This window comes from Trichomycterus rosablanca, chromosome 18 (genome assembly GCF_030014385.1).
Source record: "Trichomycterus rosablanca isolate fTriRos1 chromosome 18, fTriRos1.hap1, whole genome shotgun sequence".
NCBI classification, from domain to species: Eukaryota; Metazoa; Chordata; class Actinopteri; order Siluriformes; family Trichomycteridae; genus Trichomycterus; species Trichomycterus rosablanca.
The window spans coordinates 22,869,188-22,886,936 of record NC_086005.1 but is presented as its reverse complement, the minus strand read 5'-3'; the positions used below and the strand labels follow the sequence as shown (position 1 = coordinate 22,886,936).

At 43.6% G+C, this 17,749-nt stretch overlaps 1 protein-coding gene across 1 annotated transcript in view; it reads left to right on the top strand.

The window, feature by feature from the left end:
• The window catches only part of LOC134332935 (roundabout homolog 1-like), a 214,454-nt gene that overhangs the window by 179,916 nt on the left and 16,789 nt on the right, over positions 1–17,749 (top strand). Inside the window, exons 12-20 of the mRNA XM_063014770.1 lie at positions 1,568–1,649; positions 2,427–2,592; positions 3,937–4,103; positions 4,185–4,306; positions 7,355–7,589; positions 9,335–9,456; positions 11,011–11,182; positions 12,509–12,706; positions 17,638–17,664. Of these exons, the coding sequence (XP_062870840.1) occupies positions 1,568–1,649; positions 2,427–2,592; positions 3,937–4,103; positions 4,185–4,306; positions 7,355–7,589; positions 9,335–9,456; positions 11,011–11,182; positions 12,509–12,706; positions 17,638–17,664 (1,291 nt within the window). The remainder of the gene's footprint in view (positions 1–1,567; positions 1,650–2,426; positions 2,593–3,936; positions 4,104–4,184; positions 4,307–7,354; positions 7,590–9,334; positions 9,457–11,010; positions 11,183–12,508; positions 12,707–17,637; positions 17,665–17,749) is intronic.

Below are 17,749 nucleotides of genomic sequence, written 5' to 3'. Positions count from 1 at the left end.
TGTTTTTACTTATGTGTAGAGGAAAAGGCCTTCCTTAGAACGAGATGAATATTATTTAATGATTAATAAAGAGTGAGTGAAATAATGAGTAAATCTAGTTAGTACATGTTGCAACGGACAGATCAATGTGTCTATAAACAAAGGTCGGACGGCAGCACTCACAGCAAGAAGGTCCTGGGTTCGATCCCCAGGTGGGGCGGTCCGGGTCCTTTCTGTGTGGAGTTTGCATGTTCTCCTCGTGTCTGCGTGGGTTTCCTCCGGGTGCTCCGGTTTCCTCCCACAGTCCAAAGACATGCAAGTGAGGTAAATTGTAGATACTAAATTGTCCATGACTGTGTTCGATAAAACCTTGTGAACTGATGAATCTTGTGTAATAAACAAACAAACATAAACAAAGGTCAACATTTAAAATGAGCGGCATAGCTGAATCGCGGCTCGGCTACCAGTCGGCTGGGCGCCCTCTAGCAGGCACAGTTGGCTGATGCCTGCAGCAGACAAAATTGGCCTCCAGTCTGCTGGGTGGGAAAGACCAGACTAAAAGGTGGGGTTATCAACGCTGTGTAAGGACCTTGGTTGCCCAGGGCGCCTGTACAGAAAGTGAAGGAGCGCAGAGATCAGGGCGTGGCTCTGTGTACGCGAAGCCGACCTCATGTGCAAATCTACTGAAAGTATGGGAGAATAAGAAGAGATTGGTGGACTGCGCACACATTGGAGGGAGTGTGTGTCCTTGGACGTCATCGGGGTCCAGAGAAGCAGATTGGCTACGCTAAATTGGGAGAAAGGGCGAGAAAGAAATTAACAGATAGCTTAATGCCCACCGACAGAAATACCAATAAATTACTGAAAGGAAGTCTGTCAATAGCTACAGAGAAGACACAATTCCATAGACGTCATTTGCGTTATTGATCAATATGGGCCAGCAGCAATGGCCTGTGGATGAATATGTAGGGAGTTCCCCCAACAGATTGCAAGACATTTAGGCCCGAATAGGAAAAGGTTAATCCAGGTATTGCAGTCACATTTACTGTTAAGTGTCTGGAAAAGGATTCTGAGTAACACAGAAATTTTTTTACTCTGCTTGATCTCTGACAGATTACTTTTAAGCAGACTAAATGTAATATAATAACACCATTTACTGCCACTCTGTGGTGTTCTTTTATTCAGTGTTGGTTATTGCACACAGCTCATGGCCTATCGACGTACTCTGAGCTTTTATACCTCCACATTCACTCACTGCTATTGTAAACGTCTGTTTTTAACCTGGAAGCTTACATACTTCACACTTAAACACACTGTCAATCAGTGCACTAATGCAACACTATAAAAAGTACTTACAGATGGCATTCCAGCTACACAGACCTTTAGCAACTTAATTTAAGGCCCTTTCAGCCAATCCACCAGCTCTCCTCCACAGCAGTGGTGAAATTGCCTCTAATGGCTCATACTTCTCTAACCTATAACCTCTTCTACCTTTCAGTTGCTATTGTCTCTTCACTCTTCTACAATAGATTTGTGTATTGTGTAGAATCTTCCATGTTGAAGAGTTTTGTGCGTTTCTGACCCACAGGTTGGAGATAACGGAGTGTACACCTGTGTGGCCACCAGTCCAAGCGGAGAAGCATCATGGAAGGCCTTCCTGGTGGTGGAAGGTTTGTAGAAGATCTAAAAAGGTCTAATACTCCACTGATTAAAAAAAAAATGCTATTGCGTCAGCTGAAAATTAGATTAGAACACAGGTGGAATCTGTGACAGTATGAGAGCAATTCAGTGCCAAAGATCCTAGAGAGCATAATATACCCTGCTTTTTGGTGGGAGCCAATCATGGGCATTTGTGAATCCATTCATGTACAGTAGAAGGTACAGTATTGTTTAGACTCAGTGGATGGGATGGGATGATGGGATGATTCTGCATCAATTCAGAGAGCATTTAAGATTGATAAATTTGAAAATACTGAATACTTAATTTATGTGTAACATTTATTGCAGGCTGATACACATTCAGACATTTGCTCACTTGCTCACATCTAGTTGCCATTTAGAACAGCCAGTTTACCTTCTGCATGTTTTTGGAGGTGAGAGGAAACTGCCATACCCACAGGAAACCCTCATATTCACCAGACAGTAACCAGAAGCAAGAAATCATCCCAGTATCACAGGAACCATGAAGCAGAGCAGCACACATTTTAGCAGCTGCACCACCGTGCAACCCCTATTAATTGGCATCGGTAATAATGATGCCAGGGCAGCATAGTGGTGCAGGGGGTAGCGGTGTCGCCTCACAGCATAAAGGGTCAGAGTTTGACTGTGTGGCACCTTAAGTGTGATGTTGCACCCGTAGGCTTTGATTAACTGAAAAAGCAGCATATAGCAGCATAATCACAAGTTTGCTTTGAATTGTGATCTGTTTATGCAATTCTTTTTTATAGAGTTTGGAATGGTAGTGCAGCCTGGCAGACCCACAGATCCAAACCTCCTCCCCAGTGCTCCCTTCAAACCCGAAGTGACCGATGTTACTCGAACCTCCGTCACGCTGACATGGAGACCCAACATGAACGGAGCAACACCTACATCGTATGTCATCGAGGCCTTCAGGTAAATTCAATTTGTGTGTTTGTAAGTCAATGGAGATTTTTACATTGAAGAGGGCCTTGTCAGACTGACTTGTGGAAATTGCTGCAAGATTATTGTGTATAATCTGCATTTTTGTCTTGTTTTTAGTATCTTATAATGATAAATACAGTGGAACCTCGATTTAACGGACCTCCATTTAACGGATTTTGGATTTAACGGACAAAATCTGGAAAACCGAATGTGCGGTCAGATTGTTTAAAATTCCCGCAGGAAGTGTACCAAGACCAGTAGTTCAGTTATTGTTTGCTACATGAATGATAGGCTTTGTTTTGTCTGGAGGCTCACTTTGTTCTCGCCTTTTCCTCTGTGTTTTATGCTTAATTTTTGAAAGTTCTAGTGCTTAGTTATGCACCAGTGCTGCTCCAGTAGCCACCATCAGTGCTTCAGACTGAGTCCCCACTATATGATCATGGCAAAAAAAAACAAAAAAAACTCCTCCACCACACAAGGTAAATGAAATTTCTCCCCAGTACTACAGTACAACAATTTTAATAATTGAACCCTTGATTGTTTAGATTGTATACTGTCACAACTAGGGATGCATCAATACCATTTTTTCCCAACCGAGTACAAGTACATGTATTTTCGTACTTGCCGATACCGATACCGATACCAATACCTATTGGATCAGATATCTGACATGCTAGAAAACTCGATCCGGGCGGCGAGCCGGTCGGATCGAGTTGTTGGATAGTTCACACTTAGCGATCGAGAGCCGAGTTTTGATTGCCGAGCGAACGCCGAGTTGCTCCCGAGCCGGCAAATCTAGCGCCGACCAGTTGCCGAGCGAAAATCAGGGCAAAAATCGTGTAGTGTGAACCAGGCATAACGCAGCAACGTGCACTAGGCACACGGTATCGGATGTTTAGTATCGGAGCCTCATTTGTGAGTACGAGTACAAGTTAATGAGCGCGGTATCGGGCAAATACCCGATACCAGTATCGGTACTCATGCATCTCTAGTCACAACTGTAAGTTGCTTTGGATAGAAGCGTCCGCTAAATGCCGTATATGTATTTATTTACAGGTTTTACAAGACATATTTACATTGTTAATTTTACTGTTTATCATATGTTCACGTTTAGCATTTTTGAAGACCTCATGCTATGTTTTTGTATATTATCACACCCCCTAGAACAAAAAATCCTCACTGTTTTGGACAATCACATTTTTCAGACCAGTGCTCCCCCCTTTTAGTCCCTTAAATCAAGGTTCCACTGTAATAGTAAATTGATAGCAATACATCCATGATATTTATTGTACAATTGTGTACTAATGGGATTCGTCTTTGGCACCCTAATTGTAGCCACGCCTCAGGAAGTAGCTGGGTGACCCTTGCTGACAACGTGAAGACGGAGTCCTTTGTGCTGAAGGGTTTAAAGCCCAGTGCAGTCTATCTTTTCCTAGTGAGGGCAGCCAACGCCTACGGCCTAAGTGACCCCAGTCCAATTACAGATGCTATACGAACTCAGGGTGAGTCTAGTATTCCCTTGGAGCTGAGACAAGACTTCTGCATGATAGAATTATAAACTGACTGCTTCTTTTTTTGTACAGACACCCCTCCAACAATGCAGGGCATGGACCACCGTCAGATCCAGAAGGAACTGGGAGATATGGTGGTACACCTGCATAATCCTACCATCCTTTCATCCTCCTCAGTCAGGGTGCAGTGGACGGTAAGATACACTACATGCAGTGTAGTCACCTATAAGAACTTGGCCATGTAAGGTCATGCTCTGGCTGGTTGCCATATCCTCAGCACTAATATTACTGATAAATGTCTACCAATCAGTTGAAGAGAACATGTCTAAACATTTCTAGTATCTCCGACATTACATTTGCGTCTGAAATAATACGTGGCCTAGAATGGCTCTCCGTACGCTGTACAGTTCTATGTGGGTGATAAGAAGCAAGCAAATGTGGCTACAAGTTTTATGAGCTACACCTTAAATACACCTTATAGATTATATACCTTACATACGTCATATAGATGCACTGTGTGGTTAAACAATTACTCTAGAACCCTCTAGTTCATCTGTTGCTCTGTACATCCCCTTTTCGCCTTAAATATCAACAGAAGAGGATTTTATAAGACAGTCTGACCAGATTTTATTTGGTTGGTGGACCCTTCTTGGCATTGCAATGTAAGAGAGGCTAATGACAGTAATAGTAATGTGTGTTGTACTGAGATGAGTGTATCAGGTGCAGCAATGTTGTTGTGATTAACTACTCAGTGTCAAAGCTAGGAGAATGGAGAGGGATCAAACCCAAAATATAAAGCCAGCATAATTTGGCACTGATGAAATGGCTCAAGTCTTGTACCAGCTTACATACCAGTACATTTACATTTTCGGCATTTAGCAGACGCCTTTATCCAAAACGACTTACATTACAGTTACAGTATACAGTCTGAGCAATTGAGGGCTAAGGGCCTTGCTCAAGGGCACAACAGCAGCAACCTGGCAGTGGTGGGGCTTGAACCAGCAACCTTCTGGTTACTAGTCCAGTACCTTAACCACTAGGCTACAGCTTGCCAGTACAACACACGCTGTTAGCTTTACAGTGCCTAGAATGCACATACAAAAATATACAGCCAGTGGGGGACTGATGGGCTCCCTTGATTTATGTATGGGGTAGAGAAGAATGACAAACCGTACAGAGCAACAGATGGACTACAATCAGTAATTGTATAGCCACACAGTTCATCCATCTGGTAGGTTTTGCTTATTAAATGGTAAATGAATGTACATTCGAGACAGGTGTTCATAATAAAGTGCCCGATAGGTATGTACACTACGAGCTTAAGTGCTCAATTCTGATTTGCTAATTTGCTGGGGGGGGATTTGGACCACATGCAGTTCAACTTGTCTTTTAACCTGTTGGCTGAATCAGTCATGTGCTCTTATAAAAAAGCTCTTCTAGCCCACAGACTGTCAGCAGCACCCTGTGATATGTTATTGTACCTTACGTTAACCACGTACTGTACACCAGTTCAGGAACGTGTTCGGCAGCGTGCGGTGAAACTACCGTGCTGTGAAGCATGTCCACTTGTGGGCAAGGAGACCACCTGTGCTGACAAAATGAGTTTTTTTTATCAGCGTGACCGGGAGAGTTTGTTTAAACATTCCTAAGCGGGATTCGCTCCTCGGCCTGTCAGGTCCACGAACGCGGCTCGGTCAGGATGAATGAGCCGACATGAACACGCTTCAGAGCAGCCGTTTCAAACCCAGACACAGAACGTAAACAGTTTGCCAGAGTAGGGGAGTGGTCAGCACCTCCGAAATCTGGGAGTTTAGAAAGGAAGCTTCGCTTCTCATTAGTCTGCGAAGATTTACGGCTGAAGAAGGGAGTTTGTCGTTCTTTATAGGGTTTCGTATTGCACAAAGCGGGATCAGCGACTTTAGATTCTGGATATCCCAGTTGAGCTGAAACATCTGGGTACAGATAAGACGCAATAACTACACACCACTACACATCGCTACTCCCTCGCTGGACTCCCTGAATGGAAAAGTACCAAGCTAGTTAGGACTCCTTTCTAAACGCTCGCTTGTTTGAGCTGGGATATGAACCTTCCTCATGGCGGCACGGTAACCGCTAGCGGTGTGCGAGCAGTCGGGTGCTGCCGGTGACCTCATGCTGTGGTTTGGAAGCAAGTAGGGGTTATGGGACTCTTTATGAGCTCTTCCACATGCCCGTGCCCGATGCTAGACTCCATGATAATCCCGTCTCCATGATCCACCAGCCCACTGCAGACCAAGGCCACGTTATTTATTAGGGTTGAAATTGCTGAGTGTGGGCTTCATAATTATGCCCTGCTGGACTGGATACCAACGTAGGGCTAATAAGTTCGTTTCTTCATTTAAAACATGTAAACCGGTTATGGCAACTTTATGTAGAATGGAAAACTGCTGATAACAGATCTGATTCATCTAGAAGGGATGGGGGACGGGAGGAGGGTCAGCACATGCTTCCTCTAAGACACGTATTAGCATTTTGGATACCAACGAAGGGCTAATATTTTTATTTATTAATTTAAAACACTTAGATCAGTTAAGGCTACTAACAGATCAGATTCATCTAGGAAAGGGCAGTTGTTTCCTAGTGGTTAAGGTATTGGAATAGCAATCAGAAGGTTGCTGGTTCATGCCCCACCACTGCCAGGTTGCCACTGTTGGGCCCTTGAGCAAGGCCCTTAACTCTTGATTAGACAATAAACTGTCACAGCACTGTAAGTCGTTTTAAATAAAAGCATCTGCTAAATGCCAAAAAGGTCAATGTAAATCTAGGAGGGTTGGGGGATGGGAGGAGGGTCAGCACATGCTTCCTCTAAGGCATGTATTAGCATTTGCACCAGCCACTGTATTTCTTTAGCATATATAACCTCACTTTTCAACCAATCTGGGTTTGTGTGTAGTACCACTGCACGAATATATTTAGGGCAGTTGTAGCCTAGTGGATAAGGTACTGGACTAGAAATCAGAAGGTTGCTGGTTGAAGCCCCACCACTGCCAGGTTACCCTTAATTGCTCAGACAAATTGCTTGTATACTGTCACAACTGGACATAAAAGCGTCCACTAAATGCCAAAAATGAAATGACTATATAAATATAATACATTTTTAAATCCATTAAGCGTAGCCTCATCCACGTTAGCGTTTGCACCTGCGCTAAACAAGAAGCCGTTTTCATCTCTAATATCTGGATGTTATAAACCTCATCTTCTAGGTGGAGCAGCAGTCTCAGTTCATTCAGGGCTACAAGGTGATGTACCGTCCGTCGTCGGAGTCGGGCGAGCCGCGCGGTCAGTGGGGAGTGTTCGAAGTGCGCGCCTCCGGCGAGGAAGGCGCAGTGGTGCCTCAGCTCAAGAAGGGCGTGGCCTACGAGTTCAAAGTGCGCCCGTTCTTCGACGAGTTCCAGGGAGCCGACAGCGAGGTGAAGGTGGCCCGAACTCTGGAGGAAGGTAAGCGCAGAGGTTTGAACTGTTCCTCTCTCTCCTAGTGAAGGTCTGTAGCGGCACATCCCGAGTCGATTTTCTCGCCGTCGCTCCTGCTTATCAAGCGTTTCATTTGTTATTTACACACCACTAACCGGCTAGATTAGACCGCTCATCATTATTCCATCTCGCGCGTGCAAGGCGCCGAAGACGCCGCTTTCAATAAACAAGAAATGCAGCCGATGCATTTTGCAATGATGTCGCTAATGATGCTAGCACAGAGGTCATCCAGACACATCAGATGAGGCACTTCATGCAATTTCAATGTCGGGCTTGTTCCTAATAAACCACATTTGTTTTAAAATTCCTGAGGCAAAGATCTCGAGCATCACGACGTGCCCAGTCAGCAGCCGTCAAAGATACAAATTGTTTAGCTAATTGCTTTTCGAGTCCCTCCAGCCAGGCCTAGCCTTGGCCCACAGGCTTTCCCGCCGCCCGAGTTCTCTTTTTTAAGTACAGAGCGATGAAGCAGCTCAGCACGAAGCCAGACTGACTCATTCTAATTACACCCGTCAGCTCGCCTTCGCAGCCGCAGCCCGTACGCGACACGGCTTTCCAATTAATTCTTCTTACTCCGAAAGAACGAGCAGCAAATTCGAGCTCCCGCAGTCATTTCCTGATCTTAGGAGGATACATATTTGTGATTCGACTCACCATTTGTGGCTTTCTTTGACCCTTAGGCTTAGAATAAGTGTAGTGAAAGCATGCAAAGTGTAGAGAGTGTGAAGGTATAATTTTCAAAGGCTGTTATTTTACACAAGTTCCAGACAGATAGCTCAGACAGACTTCTGCTATGAGACATGCTTAATGGTACCTTCTAAGGAAAGTCGAAATTGCACTTTGTATAAGAGGGTGGCGACTGATAAACAAGGTAAGAAGGTTCTAAATAATCTGCGCATCAGCTGAGATCGGTTTAAAAATGCTGACCAGTTGGCCGTGTTCATGGGACAGAAGATGCGGTGAAGAAATACTTGAGTGTAGCGTGTTCCTCTGTGGTCTACGGTTCTGCTGCTGGCTGGTAAAAAGAACAGCCAGATGGATTCACATGTCTGATGCATGTGCTAGTCTGTATACTAGTCTCCATCTCGTCCAGCATGGACGCCGTGCATGAAACGAAGGTGCAAAATGCGAGCATGAGCATGTTTTAAGGACTTGTTAAAGCAATTGTACCCCTGACTAAGCTAAGCGAATTAAACCATAATGTTGCTAGCATCAGCATCTGATACATACAGTACATTATTTTATTTTAATGGATTAATGAAGCCCAAACTGTGAACACACACCCTATGAAATATTAATAAATGTAGAAGAAAATCTAACTAAATTCCCCGGCCGAATAGCAGGAGTCCTTTTTTGTTGGAGTTGAATGTTCTCCCTTTGTCTGCATGGGTTTCCTCCGGGTGCTCTGGTTTCCTCCCAAATCCCCAAAAAATGCAGTCAGGCCAATTGGAGCTACTAAAATTGCCCAAATTGTGTGTGTAGTCATGTAACATCAAACTGACAGCAGGACTAAATTTGCTGTAGTTCTTTCCTCACCTTTGGCTCACGCGCTCTTGACTGCATCATACTATTAGTTACTAGAAAGAATGACAATCCGGTATCTGGTCCAGTTGATGCAACAGCCTGGAAACCACTGCCGAGCAGAAAGTTAGAAGAAAAAACAAGTAAGCTTACATGAGCTATAACTACATGTTTTTCTCACCGCACTGCAGCTCCCAGCGGAGCCCCACGTGGAGTTACTGTAACCAAGAGCGACACCAATGGGACCGCCATCCTGGTTGCCTGGAAACCACCTCCAGAGGAGGAGCGGAACGGAGTGGTCCAAGAATACAAGGTATTATTATTATCCTTTCTTACCCTTAGGTATTATTATTATTATTATCATCATCATCACCATCATCGTTACTATTTTTAAATTATTTTCATCAGCATTATTATTATTATTACTAGTACTATTATTAATTTTAATATTATTAGTATTATTATTAGTAAATTATTATTATTATTACTGTATTACTAGTACTACTACTATTATTGTTATTTTTTAATATTATTATTAGCATTGTTATTAAATTATTATTATTATTACTGTATTACTAGTACTACTACTATTGTTATTTTTTAATATTATTATTAGCATTGTTATTAAATTATTAGTATTATTACTGTATGACTAGTACTACTACTATTATTATTTCTAATATTATTAGCATTGTTATTAATAAATTATTATTATTACTGTATTACTAGTACTACTACTATTGTTATTTTTTAATATTATTAGTAGTATTGTTATTAATAAATTATTATTATTATTGTATTATTGTATTTTTTTAATATAGTAGTATTATTAATAATCTATTATTACTACTATTATTAAATCAGCATTATTATTATTAGTAGTAGTATTGTTATTAATAAATTATTATTATTATTAAATTATCATCAGCATTATTATTACAACTGTATTACTAGTACTACTACTATTATTATAGTATTATTACTTACATTATTATTATTAAATTATCAGCAGCAGCATTATTATAGTTACTACTCTATTACTAGTACTATTATTATTTTAATATTATTATTACTTATTATTACTTATTATTGTGTGCTGTCAACTTTCAGCTTTTGGTCCAGAACTTCCTGTCTTCTGTTTGGGTCTTTAGGCTTTTTTTCATTATTCCTCTAATGGGGTCCATCCATCTTGTTGCTGACCATCCTCTTCCTCTTTTACCCTTATCTCTACCAAGCATAACTGTTTCCCAATGAACTGGTTCTTCACAAAATGTATTTTTTTTAAAAGAGAGCTTCATATAGGGTGTTAGTTACAGTAGTGTAGGTATGCATACCGAAGTGAACTGCTGTGGCGACCCCTAAAAAAAGGGGTTAGGTAAAGCATAGACAGGAATGGAACCCAACAGTGGTGCTATACTGCCCTCTCGTGGCTGGATCATGAACTGAAATAGTGGTGGTTCATGCTGCCTTCACACGCTCTCATCTGACGGTCCTGTTTATCACTGTGTAGCATGAAGCATGGTCTCTAGCTTTAAGGTGTCTATGTAACCAACACTGGATATATATATATATATATATATATATATATATATATATATATATATATATATGAGTTGTAACCGCATAAAATTAATTCTTATACTTTTTATAAATTGAAAAATTAAGTTGTAATACATTTTGAATTTGTAATAGTTTTGATCACATATTACATATATGAATTTATGTTTTAACAAATCATGGGTTCAGATACTTATATTAATTACATAATTAACAATAAAATCATTGCTTGCATTTTATTTACACTGTAGAAACCCTAAATGTAAATGATAATATCTGAATATTTTCCATCATCTTTACTCCCCTGTAGATTTGGTGTCTGGGTAACGAAAGCAGATACCACGTCAACCGGACCGTGGACGGCTCCACTTTCTCCGTCATCATTCCCAGTCTGGCACCTGGCATCCGCTACAGTGTAGAGGTCGCCGCCAGCAACGGGGCCGGGCCAGGGGTTAAGAGTGATGTCACTTTCTTTCAGCTAGGTGAGAGCATACCACACACGCGTATTCATTTACACATCATGACTAAAAGTATGTAGACACTCCTCCTAATTACTGAGTTCGGTTGATCCATAGTTTTCTTTCTGTTTTATACATTTTCCCCTTATTTCGCAACCGTCACACTCCCCCTCCAACACGTGTGCAGTACCGACCGCATCTTTTCACATGGTTCGTTTGGGGACCCGTATCGCGCACAGAGAGTCACACACCAATCTCCATTATCCACGTCTTACTGTACTGCCACTGTCCTGCCATTTACAGATAACGGAAAAATTGCTGTCTGTGTAGGCACCCGGCTGCCTAATAGCAGAGCTGAGATTCGAACTAGAACTGGTGGGCTAGTGAAATTTACCTAGCTGTATAAAATCAAAAATATAAAATCAAATATTCAATTATCTAACAGTTCGTCCAACATGTGGTGTCTGAACTCTCAAAGCTTACAAACAAACCACTAAATCCTAGCAGGAAGCCAAAGAGTAGACTGTTAGGAGCTTTGAAAGGTTGTAACTCCATGTTAATGCCCAGAATTATGGAATAGAATGTTCAACAAGGTCCAGGTCAGGTGTCTACAAACTTTTGACTGTATACCTTATATGATACAACTAGCCATAAGGGACAGGCTACTGTAAAGGGGGGAAACTTCTGCATTCATCCTTTGCATTCTTCATAATGCAAGTGTGGCTTGGATGCCTCAAAATGCTGCCTACCGAGATGCCTTATCCTGACCGATATTCAATTACTTCAAATGCAAGTAATTGTAGTTTATAAAAATTTTTTTATAAAAGTGTACAAGTGTAATTTATTTGCAAAGTTGGGTTTGTCAGTTACAATGTCACATTGGTTTGGATAGCCGTAAGCTAAAACTGTGGTGGTGGGCTGGAACGGTCAATGACGCAATCACTGTTCGATGTCGGTCAGAATCCTTTCGACTCAGGCAGCGGGCACCAAGGCAGCTCACTAGGTTTAGAGACAGACCCACAGACCGGATTCCCACCTGGCAGCATTTATGCAGCGAGAGGTTTCAAGCAACTCATGTTCACTTCCAGCCTAATCAGCTTATCGGTCTGTTAAGAGTTATACAACCGCACTCACGACACAACATAAACCATATTAGCTGCTTTATTGCTGCACTACACAACCCAAGTGTCGTTCCCTCGGAGCTCTTATCACTGAAGTCTTATTATCCACGCTTCAAGCCGCTCTTATCTGATATGCATTACCGAGTCCTCTTGAGTCCTACAGGTTAGTAGGAACATGTGGAGTTTGAGATGGAAGCCCACAATGTACGTATTTGCTCTCCTTTTACAGACTCATCCGGCCAGGTGCTGCAGAGCATCGAGGATCAGGACACCTTCTCGAACATCTCTGACGTGGTAAAGCAGCCTGCGTTTATTGCGGGGATCGGTGCCACCTGCTGGGTGGTGCTCATGGTTTTCAGTGTCTGGCTCTACCGGCACCGCAAGAAGAGGAGCGGCCTGAGCAGCAGCTATGCTGGCATTCGCAAAGGTACGAATGCATGTGAGTGTGAGTGCGTTTTAGTTTTCAGGCTCAGTACTGGAAGCGAAAGATGGTTTTATCGCCATGGCAACAAGAAGCGGAAGTGTAAAGATCCTGCTCAGGGTCGTGGTGGGTCCGATTTATTGGGCGAAAGGCAGGAAACATATTGGACAGGTCGCCAGTCCATCACTGGGTATACACACATATACACACACACAGGGCAGCTCCAATTAACCTGACTACATGTCTTTGGACTTGTGGGAGGAAACCAGAGCACCCGGAGAAAACCCACTTAGACACAGGGAGAACGTGCAAACTCCACGCAGAAAGGAATCAGGAATCAAACCCAGGCCCTTCTTGCTGTGAGGCGACAGTGCTACCCACCACCTTCTTGCTGTGACAAAGTGAGGGAGAACATGCAAACTCCACGCAGAAAGGAATCAGGAATCAAACCCAGGCCCTTCTTGCTGTGAGGTGACAGTGCTACCCACCGTGCCAAATGGACAGAGGGAGAACATGCAAACCTCATGCAGAAAGGAATCAGGAATCAAATCCAGGCCCTTCTTGCTGTGAGGTGACAGTGCTACCCACCGTGCCAAATGGACAGAGGGAGAACATGTTAACTCCACGCAGAAAGGAATCAGGAATCAAACCCAAGCCCTTCTTGCTGTGAGGTGACAGTGCTACCCACCGTGCCAATGGACAGAGGGAGAACATGTTAACTTCATGCAGAAAGGAATCAGGAATCAAATCCAGGCCCTTCTTGCTGTGAGGTGACAGTGCTACCCACCATGCCAATGGACACAGGGAGAACATGTTAACTCCACGCAGAAAGGAATCAGGAATCAAACCCAGGCCCTTCTTGCTGTGAGGCGACAGTCCTACCCACCATGCCAATGGACACAGGGAGAACATGTTAACTCCACGCAGAAAGGAATCAGGAATCAAACCCAGGCCCTTCTTGCTGTGAGGTGACAGTGCTACCCACCGTGCCAATGGACAGAGGGAGAACATGTTAACTCCACGCAGAAAGGAATCAGGAATCAAACCCAGGCCCTTCTTGCTGTGAGGTAACAGTGCTACCCACCACCTTCTTGCTGTGACAAAGTGAGGGAGAACATGCAAACCTCATGCAGAAAGGAATCAGGAATCAAACCCAAGCCCTTCTTGCTGTGAGGTGACAGTGCTACCCACCGTGCCAAATGGACACAGGGAGAACATGCAAACTTAATTCAGAAAGGAATCAGGAATCAAACCCAAGCCCTTCTTGCTGTGAGGCGACAGTGCTACCCACCATGCCAAATGGACACAGGGAGAACATGCAAACTTAATTCAGAAAGGAATCAGGAAATAAACCCACGCTCTTCTTGCTGTGAGGTGACAGTGCTACCCACCGTGCCAAATGGACACAGGGAGAACATGCAAACCTCATGCAGAAAGGAATCAGGAATCAAATGCAGGCCCGTCTTGCTGTGAGGCGACAGTGCTACCCACCATGCCAAATGGACACAGGGAGAACATGCAAACCTCATGCAGAAAGGAATCAGGAATCAAATGCAAGCCCTTCTTGCTATGAGGTGACAGTGCTACCCACCATGCCAAATGGACACAGGGAGAACATGCAAACCTCATGCAGAAAGGAATTAGGAATCAAACCCAAGCCCTTCTTGCTATGAGGTGACAGTGCTACCCACCGTGCCAACGGACACAGGGAGAACATGCAAACCTCATGCAGAAAGGAATCAGGAATCAAACCCAGGCCCTTCTTGCTGTGAGGCGACAGTGCTACCCACCATGCCAACGGACCGAGGGAGAACATGCAAACCTCATGCAGAAAGGAATTAGGAATCAAACCCAAGCCCTTCTTGCTGTGAGGTGACAGTGCTACCCACCGTGCCAAATGGACACAGGGAGAACATGCAAACTTAATTCAGAAAGGAATCAGGAAATAAACCCACGCTCTTCTTGCTGTGAGGTGACAGTGCTACCCACCGTGCCAAATGGACACAGGGAGAACATGCAAACCTCATGCAGAAAGGAATCAGGAATCAAATGCAGGCCCGTCTTGCTGTGAGGCGACAGTGCTACCCACCATGCCAAATGGACACAGGGAGAACATGCAAACCTCATGCAGAAAGGAATCAGGAATCAAATGCAAGCCCTTCTTGCTATGAGGTGACAGTGCTACCCACCATGCCAAATGGACACAGGGAGAACATGCAAACCTCATGCAGAAAGGAATTAGGAATCAAACCCAAGCCCTTCTTGCTATGAGGTGACAGTGCTACCCACCGTGCCAACGGACACAGGGAGAACATGCAAACCTCATGCAGAAAGGAATCAGGAATCAAACCCAGGCCCTTCTTGCTGTGAGGCGACAGTGCTACCCACCATGCCAACGGACCGAGGGAGAACATGCAAACCTCATGCAGAAAGGAATTAGGAATCAAACCCAAGCCCTTCTTGCTGTGAGGTGACAGTGCTACCTACCCACCATGCCAATGGACAGAGGGAGAACATGTTAACTCCACGCAGAAAGGAATCAGGAATCAAACCCAGGCCCTTCTTGCTGTGAGGTAACAGTGCTACCCACCGTGCCAACGGACACAGGGAGAACATGCAAACCTCATGCAGAAAGGAATCAGGAATCAAATCCAGGCCCTTCTTCCTGTGAGGCGACAGTGCTACCCACCATGCCAAATGGACACAGGGAGAACATGCAAACCTCATGCAGAAAGGAATCAGGAATCAAATCCAGGCCCTTCTTCCTGTGAGGCGACAGTGCTACCCACCGTGCCAAATGGACACAGGGAGAACATGCAAACCTCATGCAGAAAGGAATCAGGAATCAAACTCAGGCCCTTCTTCCTGTGAGGCGACAGTGCTACCCACCGTGCCAAATGGACACAGGGAGAACATGCAAACCTCATGCAGAAAGGAATCAGGAATCAAACTCAGGCCCTTCTTCCTGTGAGGCGACAGTGCTACCCACCATGCCAACGGACAGAGGGAGAACATGCAAACTTCATGCAGAAAGGAATCAACCCCAGGCCCTTCTTGCAGGGTCAGCCATTGTATGGCACCCCTGTAGCCAAGAGGTTTAAGAGCCTTTCTCATAGGCCCAACATTGGCTGCATGGCAGAGCTGGGATTCGAACTCTCAACCTTTGGATTGATAGCCCAAAGCTTTACCCACTAGGCTACCACTGTCCTGTTAGCTTCCATTCAGTTAGCTGGACACTGAAGACTGAATTAAAATTAGGGTTCTTTGTTTCTTCTTCACAGACTGCAAAGATTCCTGTCTTGGTGTCGCCACTGAGATTTGATTTTATTCATTGCCTCGCCACATTCTGCCTATCTGGCACGACGGCTGGCATCTGCTTTCATTCCGCAATGGCAGGAGCCGGCTAAACTGATAACATGTTGGAGAAAAAAAGTGCTAGCGTAATCTTTCCAGCGGAGTTCAAAAAAGCCTGATGATCAGAGAAGTAGCACGTCAGAGACGACACTGACATTCACGAGCTGACATTTGGGAGGCATGTGTGTGTGTTTGTGTTTGCGCGCGTGTTGTTGATCTGATCTTGTCATAGCTGCAGATTAAGGAAACAGGTAGGGAGTTTGAGGGATGCTGTAGAACACTAACTCAATTGTTGGGTTATTTGGAAGCAAATTTTCTTGTCAGCAGCAGAGCTGATCACATTTAGGCTGGAGAAGTATCGCCTCGTCCCTGTAAACACGGCACACATCGGATTTTAGTTTTTCCCTTCGGACATTTCGACCGCAACTTTTACCGCCTTCATGCATAATTCATGATGTGTTATTGCGAGGAGGAACACAAGTCTGCCAGACTTTTACGACTCCTAGATTGTAACCAGAGTGGAATTTTTAATATGTTGCCACAAGAACGAAGTCAGAAAAGTATTTTAGCTGTAGCCAATTTGTCAAACCTCAAGAGAACATGAAACAGAAATCGTAACACTTTTTTAAGAGAAACAGAGCAGCAGTTTGGCTCATGGGTTGCTGCATAATTATTTATTTATTTATTAGGATTTTAATGTCATATTTTACACATTGGCTACATTCAGGACAGAAACCTATATTATTTAGGCTAAGAGCATGATGCAGTGCTTCTCAACAAGGGTTCGGGACGCCATGTAGGGTCACCTGACATGCAAATGGGATCCTGGGAGATTTTTAATATGAAATTTTGGGTGGCTACGTCTAATCTGTGGAATATTAACAATATAGTAATAAAAGTTTATGGAATAGCAGTAACTACTCTATTTTATTCATAGCAGTGGTGCTCAGGTAAAATATGGGTTTGAACCTTAGTGGTGCTATTGGCCAGCAGGACATGATTGTCTACGTCTGACTTCTAGGGGGGTTGTATTGGCGCCTATACCGTGCATTCCTATATTCCTAACTCCCAGCTGGACCTACTGCAACCCTGACCTGGATAAAATGCTCTCCTGGATAAAGTTCTCCTACCTGTCACTCAATTAATATGCACTTATTATTAGTTAGGTATTGATTAAGTGAGGATAACGAGGGGTCCCTGTCTGTGGATGAGATTGGAGCTGTGAATTATAGTGGTGTCATTGTTTATAAAAGGCAAAGAAATATTGTCTATATATATTTTTTAATATAGTTTGTTGTTACTCAAGAAAAATATGATCATATGAACAATCAAGAGAAGAAAAGGCACTACACTCCAGCATCAAAATGTCATTCTACTGTATATGTAAAGCATGGTGGAGGGAGCTTTGCTGCCAAAAGGCCAGACAGCGAGCAATCACTGAGTTGAAATTTTACAGGAGAATGTTAGAACATCATAAGAATTTACATAAACAAACGTTTGTGCTATGTGTCTACTCGATCTGATGTCTTTTTATTCATAATGTAACTTCCAGCCTGACTTTCTTTCTCTCTCTCTATTCACAGTCCCATCATTCACCTTCACTCCGACAGGTATGTAGACCTCTTCATAGTACCAATCTTCACCAAGACCACACTAATAACCAAGTGACTAAATTTTCAGCAATGTTTTCTTGCC